General features: G+C 55.0%; 2 protein-coding genes across 4 annotated transcripts; both read left to right on the top strand.

The window, feature by feature from the left end:
• Positions 1-3,130: 3,130 nt before the first annotated feature.
• btbd9 (BTB (POZ) domain containing 9) lies at positions 3,131-7,594 on the top strand. Its single transcript, XM_077738147.1, has 11 exons — positions 3,131-3,629; positions 4,056-4,245; positions 4,355-4,718; positions 4,776-5,049; positions 5,135-5,354; positions 5,450-5,569; positions 5,665-5,774; positions 5,860-6,049; positions 6,140-6,247; positions 6,347-6,425; positions 6,539-7,594. Exons 2-11 carry the CDS (start codon positions 4,061-4,063, stop codon positions 6,716-6,718), a joined length of 1,830 nt encoding a protein of 609 aa, XP_077594273.1. The 5' UTR covers positions 3,131-3,629; positions 4,056-4,060; the 3' UTR covers positions 6,719-7,594.
• Positions 7,595-7,765: 171 nt separating this feature from the next.
• On the top strand, positions 7,766-11,054 carry LOC144211206 (AN1-type zinc finger protein 3 homolog). Of its 3 annotated transcripts, none has more exons than XM_077738240.1 (5): positions 7,766-8,321; positions 9,268-9,308; positions 9,446-9,730; positions 9,812-10,036; positions 10,175-11,054. In XM_077738240.1, exons 1-5 carry the CDS (start codon positions 8,254-8,256, stop codon positions 10,327-10,329), a joined length of 774 nt encoding a protein of 257 aa, XP_077594366.1. In that variant the 5' UTR covers positions 7,766-8,253; the 3' UTR covers positions 10,330-11,054. The 3 variants fall into 3 exon arrangements, with proteins under 3 accessions (XP_077594366.1, XP_077594377.1, XP_077594385.1); XM_077738251.1 differs by lacking the exon at positions 7,766-8,321 and adding an exon at positions 8,608-8,967; XM_077738259.1 differs by lacking the exon at positions 7,766-8,321 and adding an exon at positions 8,977-9,138.
• The last annotated feature ends 328 nt before the right edge of the window (positions 11,055-11,382 follow it).

The following is an 11,382-nucleotide window of genomic DNA, read 5'->3' as shown; positions in this document are numbered from 1 at the left end:
AAAAGAGATGCCGCTTGTTTCCTTGACAGTCGGCTTCCACGCTTGGCCAATTTGTGGCGCGCGGGTGCACCGACACGGCGGCCTATGTCATTAGCGTGGCGTGAACGCGGACCATGGCAGCGGTCACGGCCAAATCTTAATGGCCTTCTCTGCGTCTAAGAGCCGCGCCATCAATCTAATGGCCACCGACATCAACATTAACGGCAAAAATGATAATCGCGTCAGCGGGCCCTCAACGGCAGTCCGGGTGAAAAGATTTCTTGGTGGCTCTACGGCGGGAGCTGGACCGGACTGTGATGCCCGCCCGCTTCCCGTTTTTGAACAAGAAGAACACGGGCGACTCCTCCATTTGGCGGCTTTTGGCGAGCGGCCGAGGCGGTGAGCGTGCGCCCTTTCCTATTCCTGTCACTATTATCTTGTTATCTTTTTTGACCCATTTGCCAGTGTATTTTGTACGTGCTGCGCTTTCCTTTTCTAACCTGAAAGAAAAGTTGTCCAAAATGTCCCCTCTCTTCCTGTCCAAAAAGACTGACGACCCACTCAAGCAGATGCCGCTTGACCCACTTTTGGCGATTTTGGACTTGGGCAACGTTCGCAAGCGCATGTCCGTCGTCGGTGAGTTTACAAAGAAAGATTTTAGAGCAGCTTGCCATGTCGCCCGTTCAAGTCCATCCCTTTTCCTTTTGGAAGCGTCGGCACCGTCTGAAAATCTTTTCATTTAAAACCACCGCCTGTCGCCATTGTCGTGGTCGTCAAAGTTTTATCAGTGGGAATCACATCCAATGTTTCCAAATATTGCTCATTTGTTGACCAAAACTGGACATTTGAAAGAAGACGTAGCATCCTCGAACAAGGGCCTTTTATTTAACCGGGCTGGGCAAAAAAAAAAAAAAAAAAAGAAAGGCCTAATGTGAGTGTTTTGGTTTCAATTTCTAAAGAGCAAAACTTTCTGCAATACTAAGTGTCCTGTGACTTCAATCAGTGGATTGCCATCAGTTGCTTGTCTCACAGCCCAACCCCCGCTCCTTCAAGTTTGTCAGTCAGCTCGCTCGCTTCTGGACGAAGGCTTGAGCAGAAAGCTTTCCCCTCCCCTCCCCCTCCCACGTTGGCCCAACCCCCACTGCTTCAAGTTGGTCAGTCAGCTCAATCGCTGTGGGATGAATCGAGGCAAAAGGTACCCCCCCTCCCCTCCCACAGCTGCCCAACCCCCGTCCATTCAGCCAATTCAAGACTCTTTCTGGGAAGAGAGTGCCTCGAAGAAATTGAAGCATTGGACATATGGGGGAAGATGTGACATCCCCTAAGACTAGGCATTTATTTAACAGGGCTGGGCAAAGTCAAAAAGGGCCAAAAGTGAGTGATTTGGTTTCAACTTGTAAAGAGGAAATCTTTCCACAATACTAAGTGTGCTGCCACTGCATGAACTGAATTGACATCAGCTGCTTGTTTCGGCCCAACCCCCACCCACACCTTCAAGTTTATCAGTCAGCTCAACTCGCTCGCTCGCTTCTGGATGCTTAGAAGGAAAAGCTGCCCCCACACCCCTCCCCCACACCAAATCCTACCCCCGTTGATTCAACTTTTTTAACCCATGTATGTGCCTTTGCCACCCCTACCTGGTATTAACTGTCAAGAGCCAATTCAAGACTTTTTTTGGGACCTATCTCAAACATGGGCCTTCAAATTGCAAACTTTTGACCATCGAAGAAAGAGTGAGTGCCTCAAAGAAATGTAAGCATTGGACATATGAAGGAAAAGGTAATATCCCCATTGGACTAGGCATTTACTTAACAGGGCTGAGCAAACAATAAAAAGGCCAAAAGTCAGTGCTTTGGTTTCGACTTGTAAAGAGCAAAACTTTCCACAATACTAAGTGAGCTGCTTGTCTCGCAGCCCAACCCCCACCCACACCTTCAAGTTAGTCAGTCAGCTTGCTCGCTTCTGGACGAAGGCTTGAGCAGAAAGCTTCCCCCTCCCCTCCCCCTCCCACGTTGACCCAACCCCCGCTCCTTCAAGTTTGACAATCAGTTTGGTCGCTGCGGGATGATTCCAACCAGAAGCTCCCCCCTCCCCTCCCACAGCTGCCCAACCCCCATCCATTCAACTTTTTCACCTATGTATTTGCTTCTGCCAACCCAACCTGGTATCAACTGTCAAGAGCCAATTCAAGACTTTTTTTTTTACCCATTTCAAATGTGGGCCATCAAAATGCAAACTTTTGACCATTTGGACTCATTTAAGAGCACCTTTGTCAAATGAAATTTCACCCATTTTGTTATATACGCAGCTGTGTATGATGACAACAAATGTTTTTGATTTGATAAAAAGGTGTAGCATCCCATCAGACTAGGCTTTAATGTCAAACTATTACACAAAGTGTAGGCTTTCACAGAGAGAAGCTTTGCGCAATACTAAGTGTGCTGCGAGTGCAATCAGTGGATCGGCGTCAGCTGCTCGTCGCAGCCCAACCCCCGTGGCTTGAAAGTTGCTCAGCTCGGTCACTGGTTTGAGCAAAAAACTGACCCCACCCACCCCGACCCGACCCCCGTTGATTCAACAGCTATGACTTGGAAAACACAAAGCAGCCAGCTCAAGACTTTTTTCAATGACCTATTTCAAACATGGGGCACCTAAGTGCAAACTTTTGACCATTGATGAGTGAGAGAGCACCTCGAAGAAATTGAAGCATAGGACACTTGAAGGAAAATTTTGCATCCCCCAAGACACACTTGTCAAACTGGTGGCCCAGTTCTTATCATAAAAAAAAAAATCTAAATATTATATCTAAAAAAATGGTCTGACCCCCATGAAATTCGAGTAGATGTTATTGTGGCCCACAAACCAACCCGGGTTTGCCACCCTTGGTCTAGCTAACAATAGGAAAATACAAAAGTGCTTTCTTTCAATTTCGACATAAAGAAGGACACGTTGGGACACGCCCACGCTAATTGCGGCCTGGGCTCAAAAACACTTGGGGCGCCGTCCGTGACGATAACGAAGAATGAAGCGAGTCACCGCAGCGGCGTAATTAAACCTCAGGGACGCGGGGAAGTTTCTAGCCAGCTCCAGTGCTCCCAGACATTTATGAGGATAAGGGGAACAGAAATTGAATGAATTCATTCATTATCATTATTTGGATTTTATTAGCATATTTTTTTAAACAGACAGATTTTTTTTTTTATGAAGTGATTAAAAAGTTCACACCACAGTCCAGTTGGGGGCGATCTAAAGCTGACCCCTAGGTCTTGAGTTAGCCTCCTGTAAATGAGACAAATGGCAACATATTTTTTATGGCCCTCCATAAATTCGCATGTTAAATGAAGAAAGAACACAATGGCGCGTTAAAAATCAACGCAAGTAGTCTAAATCTTTTTCAATGAAAAGAGCAACTATTACGCCTAAATGAGTTGTAATGGGGAAAAATCAAAGGAGTGGGCTGAGCTGAGTTGAACCGGAAACCACTAAGCTTGACCCGGATACGCTTCCCGCAGCCTTCGCTGAGATGTTAGCCCCGCTCAATGTTCGGAGGCTTTTCCTTTCAACTTCAAGGAACTGCAAACATTTTTCGCACGCTTCTCCATCTTCGGAAACATTTTGAGGACGTGAACATTTGGTCTGCGAGTTTGTCGGTGAGTCGAAAGCGCGATAAGTAGCGGAAATTGGCCCCAAACAATGTCGTCGTCCGGCTTTCAAATGTCCGAGCGACCAGACTAAAAAGACAGGAGGGCATCGTCAAAGTCTCCCATTGCTTTTTGCTCTGCTCCTATCCACCACAAGTCGGATTTGACATTTGTACGTCGTTTCTCTGAGGAATACCAAATAGCCGCGACTGCGTTCAAAAGGAATTTGGCTCAAAAGGGGCAACAACAAACCTGGGATTTTCCCTTTGACCCCCCCTCCCACATATTGACGTTTGAATGACTCGGAAACACCAGGAGGATACAGCACAATGTCCGCAGTAACCAAAACTAGCACAAGTAGTACTAGTGGTGTACCATATATACTAAGAGCGCCAAAGAGAAAGGGTGCAAATCCCCGGCTTTTGTTGTGGGCAGGCGGCATGAGCAACAGCCACTCCCTGCGGCCGCCGGCCTCGGTGTCGGAGATCGACCACGTCCACCTGCTGTCGGAGCAACTGGGCGCGCTGGCGCTGGGCGAGGAGTACAGCGACGTCACCTTCCTGGTGGAGGGCAAGCGCTTCCCGGCGCACCGCGTCATCTTGGCCGCGCGCTGTCACTACTTCAGGTAAGTGAGGCGTGCGCTTGCCCGGCCGGGCGCATACCCTCCCGCCCGCCGGCCCGCCCGCCCGCCGTCGTTCCGGGCTCAGACTTGGAACCCCATCCGAACGCGGCAGGGCGCTGCTGTACGGCGGCATGAAGGAGTCTCGGCCCCAGGCGGAGGTGAGCTTGGAGGACACCCGGGCCGAAGCCTTCTCCATGCTGCTGCGCTACCTGCACACGGGGCGAGCCAGCCTGAGCTCGGCCCGCGAGGAGGTGCTGCTGGACTTCCTGGGCCTGGCCCACCGCTACGGGCTGCAGGAGCTGGAGGACTCCACCTCCGACTTCCTGCGCACCGTGCTGCGCACCGACAACGTCTGCCTGGTCTTCGACGTGGCCAGCCTCTACTCGCTGGAGGCGCTGGGCGCCGCCTGCTGCCGCTACATGGACCAGCGGGCGCCCGACGTCCTGGCCTCCGACGGCTTCCTGGCGCTCTCCAAGGTGGGTGCTCGCCGCTTCTCCTTCCCCGGCCGACGCCAAAGGCGCTTTTGCCGGCAGACGGCGCTGTTGACGGCGGTGCGGCGCGACTCCTTCGCCGCCGGCGAGCGCGAGATCTTCCAGGCGCTGTGCCGCTGGTGCCGGAGGGGCGGCGCCGTGGACCAGGAGGAGACGAGGGAGGTGATGGCGGCCGTTCGCCTGCCGCTCATGACGCTGACGGAGATGCTGAACGTGGTGCGGCCCACGGGCCTGCTCAGCCCCGACCAGCTGCTGGACGCCATCAAGCTGCGCTCGGAGAGCCGCAACATGGACCTCAACTTCCGCGGCGTGCTGGGTGGGGACCGGCCGCCCCGGCAGGCCACGGCCGGCCACGCCCAACCCCCCCCCCCCCGCGCCTCCGTTGACCTCTGTCCTTTCAGTCCCCGAGGAGAACATGGCCACCATGAAGCACGGCGCCCAGGTGGTGAAGGGCGAGCTCAAGTCGGCGCTGCTGGACGGCGACACGCAGAACTACGACCTGGACCACGGCTTCTCCCGGCACCCCATCGAGGAGGACGGGAGCGCCGGCCTCCAGGTCAAATTGGGACAACCCGCCATCGTCAATCACGTGCGCCTGCTGCTCTGGGACAGGGACAGTCGGTAGGGGGCGCCCGCCGCCGCTGCCGCCGCCGCCCACAAAATAGGTTGGAGCGACCGGATTGGGAAGGGCGATGAATGTTTGTTGACCGTGCCAGCTCCTACTCCTACTACGTGGAGGTCTCCATGGACGAGCTGGACTGGGTGCGCGTGGTGGACCACTCCAAGTATCTCTGTCGATCCTGGCAGAACCTCTACTTTGAGCCCCGAGTGTGCAGGTGAGCTGGCCCACGTCGAGGCGCCCGCGTTGCGCCGCCTTTTTAAAAAGGTTCCTTTTTTTTTTTTTTTTTTTTTGCCCTACCACTCACTACAGGTACGTCCGCATCGTGGGAACGCACAACACGGTCAATAAAGTCTTCCACCTGGTGGCCTTTGAGTGCATGTTCACCAACCGGGCCTTCACGCTGGAGCAAGGTCTCGTGGGTGAGTCCACGCAAAGGGCGAGCCGTCCCGCCGGCCGGCGCGCCCCCCCTGACCGCCCCCCCCTGAACGTCCCCCGCACGCGCAGTGCCGTCGGACAACGTGGCCACGGTGGCCGCCTGCGCCAGCGTCATCGAGGGCGTGAGCCGCAGCCGCAACGCCTTGCTCAACGGCGACACGCGCAACTACGACTGGGACTCGGGCTACACCTGCCACCAGCTGGGTTCGGGGGCCATCGTCGTGCAGCTGGCCCAGCCCTACTGCGTGGGATCGCTGAGGTGATTGGCGCCGGCGTGGGTTCAATCCCCCCCCCCCCCCCCCCCCCGTCGGCTCGGTCGGGCCTGGAATCCACCAGACGTTTTGCGCAGACTTCTTCTGTGGGACTGCGACGAGCGCTCGTACAGTTACTACGTGGAGGTGTCCACCAACCAGCAGCTTTGGACCAAGGTGGCGGACCGCACCCGGGTCACGTGTCGGTGAGAGAGCCCCTCGTCCCACTCTCGCTCCTTTTGCCAGAGTAGTTGGGAAGGACGCCCGCCGACTGACTGCTGCTGGATGTTGTTTGGCTGGCGCAGGTCGTGGCAGACGGTGAAATTCGACAAGCAGCCGGCCTCCTTCATCCGCATCGTGGGCACTCACAACACGGCCAACGAGGTGGGCTGCCGGCCGCCGACGCCGTTCGCCGACCGCCGCCGTTCCCCGCTCGCCGACGTTCCTCAACCTCCCCCCCCCCCCCCCCCCCCCACCCCGGGCCGGGCTCCCTGCAGGTCTTCCACTGCGTCCACTTTGAGTGTCCCGCCCCGTCGGGCTCGGACGGCGGGCCGGACGCCTCGGATCCGGCCGCCCCGTCCTCGCAGCCGCCGCGACCGCAGCGGCCGCCACGCGGGCATGGTCTGTTGCCCTCCGACGCGTCTTCGGTGGCGTTGTCGCCGGGCAACCGCCGTTGAAGGGGGGGAGGGACGTCCCCCTTTTTTTTTCTTTTGCACAACACCCCTCCGTCCCTCCCTCCCTACCTCCCTCCCTTCCTTCGGTCTTCCCGAGTCGTTTGATAGGTTTTTGTAGACGGGTCCAACGGGATCTATTTTGAAGAGAGCCGGTGACTATTTTTGGAACACTTTTTTTGACGCCCGGCGAAGAAGAAGAAAGCGACGAGTGGCCGCCTATAGTAACGACGGGAGGAGGAGCGGCCGCTATCTGGCACTTTATCGAACTGGAATCTCTGGACGGAGCTCCGGAAAGGTTGCGCCGACCGACGCTAGTGTCCGTGGCACTGAAAGCATCCGGTGGTCGTCCACCCACGTGTCCTTTGCCAGTCTTCGTTTCCAAAATGGGTCGACCTCGCCCACGCGGCCCTTCCCGAGACGACGACGACGAACGTGTGCGGCGGCCGATGGCCCGGCGCCGCAAATTGAAAGGCTTGGTCGTATGCCGCCACACAGATAGGATGGTTAATGTGGTGGGCGCGTTAAAAATACAACTTGCTCTTCCTTTGGCCAAAGTGCGCTTTGTCGCTAATGGGATCATCTGTGGTAAAGGGACATCCAAACCATTTGAAGCGAAGGGGTGGCAGCACATTTCATTCACTCCCACGACGCGGAAATAGCCAATGGTATGAGTGCAATGCAAGCAAGTTGAAGGGATGCCGTTGATGAAATTGAAAAAGATGTTTGCTTTCAACTTGTTTTGTTGTTTTCACTAACTGGCTTGCATCACTGTCCAATTTGAGAGACTTCAGATTGAAAAAAAAAATCGATGTACTTTTTCATGTTTTGTTTGAGAAAAAAAGTCAAATATATGGTCTTATATTAAAAAAATAAAAGTCATGTTCTGTTTTTTTGTGTTCTTTGAGGGCTAAAGAAATGTTTTTTTTTTTTTGTTTTTTTGGTAGTGCATTAAGTTCCAATGACGGTGTCGGATTCATTTGCAGTGGAGGCAAGACAACCAACGAACGCCTTTCGTCTCCGCCTTTATTTTTTTTGCCCATACTGAAGAACGCGTTTCCGGGCCCTACTCGGTTGACACCACCGACGTACGTACGCAGGGGGGGTGGGTGCTGTAACCCCCCGCCTGCTAGAGGACGCTTATCATCTCGTCCGGCTAACATCCTCCCACTGCAGGAACGTCTCTTTAAATCGCATTTGAGCCCCTCGACGGAAAAAGCGCGAGTCCTCGCCCGACGGCTACCTAATCGCGGTCCCCCCTCTTCTCTCTCTCGTTTGGTCGCGTCTTCGCGCGTCCACACGTCCAGCTGATTGCGTTGAGTGCCTCTGTTCAACTTGAGCCGTTTTGTCTCGTCGAACCTGCCATTATTTTCTTTTTGAGCCTTTTCTCAATTTCTGAAGGGCCGTTTAACGAGGCGGGGGCAGTTTGTTCTCGTCTCGTCGCCCATTTTATTTTATTTTTATTTTTTTCCATTTTTCCATCGCTTGAGCAGGCCCCGGACTCATCCCCAGCCTCGCGTAGCCTCCCACGGCCGGCCGCCATGGGCGACACCAGCGAGAGAAGCAAGCCGCCCGGCCTCCCTCCCCGCTGTCCCTGTGGCTTTTGGGGGTAAGTCTCTTTTATTCCCCTGCGCCGGTCCCGAAAAGAGACGAAAGGCGACACGACGAGGGCGGATGAGAGGGAGCGAGCCTTCAGGAAAAGCCCATTGTTGTTGTTCCGTGGAGCAGGCCGAGGGTGGGGGGTTGGGATCAAGTTGGCCAAGAAATAAAAGCCCCTCTTTTGTAGGGAAGTGGACCAATGTCGGAAGTTGGACAACTTGACGCCCGGAGGCTCGCGGGGGACTTTTTCGGGCACCGTCCCGTCGCGTTGGAAGACATTTAAGGGGTGACGTGCCAACGTCGAGGGTGATTTATAGACAGCAGCAGGTTCCCTTTTAAGCTAACCCTGTTGCTGCTCCCCAAAAGCGTCCCGTTTATGTATCATTTGCACTGTATGTTGGAGCTACGGACACCAGCGGCCCACCATTTCACTGCTTTTTGACGGCTGACGTTGAATGGCATGTACACAATATGACTATATAGATATTGCATACCGGATGTGATTCGCGGTCCGTGCTACGTCATCAAGCGGCAGCACGTCGAGGCACTCGGTCGCTTGAAGCACACGTCATTATTGACCAGGTGTCATTGAGACGCAGTTTAAGGATCTGACTTTTTATCTTAAACCATCACCTGTCGCCCCAAATGAAGAAACGGTGTTTTATTTTTGAATATCTAGATTTTTTGGAGGGGTTTATTGCTGAAAAAGAAAAAGTGTTAGCTCAAGTTTTGATGGACGGTGCTAGACTTTCAAATCGGTGGGGAGGGCATGAGTCCAAATGAGTGCACTCCAAGGCTCAAATGGAATTTCAGTAGCGGTTAAAATGGTACTTCTTGCTCAAATAAATGTCTAATGACATAAAAGTATTGTGAATGAATAAGGGAGTTGCTATTTCAAATGTGCAAGTAGTCTCCAACTTTCTCGTGTTACATTTTCCTTTTCTGTGTGTCCGCAGGTCCAGCAAGACCATGAATTTATGTTCCAAGTGTTTTGCCGGTAAGTGACTCAAATGCTCCTGATGATTCCTTGGCTACCAAAACCTTTTTGAGTGGACCCCCTCCTTGATGTTATTTTCTTTGTTCACTGAAAAGACGCCCTTTCCCATTTCCACTTGTGCCGTGTCACCGCCGCAGATATCCAGAAGAAGCCAGCGGTTGACGATCGCCCGTCTAAGAGCGCTAGCCCGTCGGCCGCCTTCGCCGGCGAGCCGCCGGCCGACGCCGCCGAGGGTCCGGCCGTACCCGCGAGCCCCGAAAAGCCGGCCGACGAGGAGCCCTCGCCGCTCTTTGGCGTCTCCGCCGAGGACCGGCGCCCCGGCGGGCCGGCCGAGCGCGCCGCAAAGGCACGTCATCTCCCGCTTGCGGCGGCGGCGCCGTCGGGTACGACGCGCACGCCCACCAAACGTCCCCCGGAATCAGGTGAGGTCGTGGAGCCCGCCCGGTCCTCCGCCGACGGACTGGACCGGCCGGCACGGGCTCAAATCCCCGTCTGGTCGGCAGCCTCCACTTTGGAGAGCGGGGCCACGCCGGAGAAGCGGCCGAGGGCCGAAGCCAAAGACGGGGAAGGCGGTGGCGAAGAGGAAGAAGAGGAGGAGGAGGAAGACGACGACGGCGGCGGCGGTGGCAACAACGGCGGCACGCCCAAGCAGAAAAATCGCCGGCGCTGCTTCAGCTGCCAAAGCAAACTGGAGCTGGTGCAGCAGGAACTGGGCTCCTGCCGTTGCGGTCAGTACACGGGGGGGGCGTTTGGGCGGCCTGGCATTCGGCCTAAATGTTACTATTTGAGGATGTCCGAGCACGGACACGTGCCGTGCGTGTTTTACTATCTTGAAAGTAACGGAGGTGGCGTGCCGTCCCACACAGGCTACGTGTTCTGCATGCTGCACCGGCTCCCCGAGCAACACCACTGCCTCTTCGACCACCTGGGACGCGGGCGCGAGGAGGCCGTCCTCAAGATGGTCAAGCTGGAGCGCAAGGTAGGCCGCTCGTGCCAGCGCATCGGCGAGGAGTGCTCCTGATGCCGGCCCAGGAAGGAGCCGGGAGGAGAGGGGTGGGGTGGGGTTTATTTGCCCACCGTTTTGGACTCTGGTGGTGGCGGTGGCCTCTGTCGTCGTCGTCGTTCCCTCTCCCCTGGAACTCTGGCCTTCCGGGCACTCCCCATCTGGACACGTCGCGAGCCGGACTTGCGCTCGCGTGGACTCTGACAGAACGCCCCCCCCCCCAACCCCCGATCTTCCTCCTCTCACGCAGCGCTTAGAGTTTTTGTTTTTTTTGTTGAGTTTTTTCTTCTTTTCTATCGTGACGGAAAGACCAGCGCGAGAGCGAGTACCCCACGAGCAATCACTTGACCTCCGAGGCTTCTTAATTTATTGTTTTTGTCCCGCTTTTGTTTTTGCGGCCGTCGTTTGTATTTTTAGGAAATCCCGCCACCCCCGTAATTCCCTCCCCCGTCGACGTGGGCCTTCCCGATGGTAATCGGCGGGAGGCGCGTCGGTCTGTGGCTGGACCCGATTTTTGTCCAAATTGTGTTTTGCCAAAAATACCCGGCCTCGTTGCCACGGGTGGCTTGGCCAAACGCTTGGATTTCCACCACTTGCCGACCCACCCCATTGGCCGGCGCCAATCCATTAGCCATGTCGCCGACTCAAAAGCCGGCACTCAAAGACCAGGGGGGGGGGGACTTTGTCGCGCGCTGACCTACGGCGCCGAGTGGGAGGTGGCCCAACCCCTGCCCTTCGGGCCCTTCGGAGTGCTGACGAGAGCTGAAAGAAAATATGATGTATCTTTTTTTTTTCTTTCTTTTTTTTTCAAGCAAGAAATGATTTAACCTTGTATCGAGCGAGTTTGAGTTCTCACTTACACCGGCCGGCCGGCCTAGCATAATAGAGTGGCATCGTTGCAATGTATTACGAAAAAAGAAATCATTGTCCTCTTTTTTTTCTTCCTTTTTGTCATCTGTTTTCTGACGAGGAAATAAAGTGGATAAAAGGATGCCCACTTGACTGTTGTCATTCGCTGCCCCGGGTGGCGCTAGACGTCCAATCCATTTGGACTGGGAGGGAGGGCTCGGT

This window comes from Stigmatopora nigra, chromosome 2 (assembly GCF_051989575.1).
Source record: "Stigmatopora nigra isolate UIUO_SnigA chromosome 2, RoL_Snig_1.1, whole genome shotgun sequence".
Taxonomy (NCBI): domain Eukaryota; kingdom Metazoa; phylum Chordata; class Actinopteri; order Syngnathiformes; family Syngnathidae; genus Stigmatopora; species Stigmatopora nigra.
Note: the sequence above shows the minus strand (reverse complement) of the source record. Positions and strands in the feature narration are given on the sequence as shown.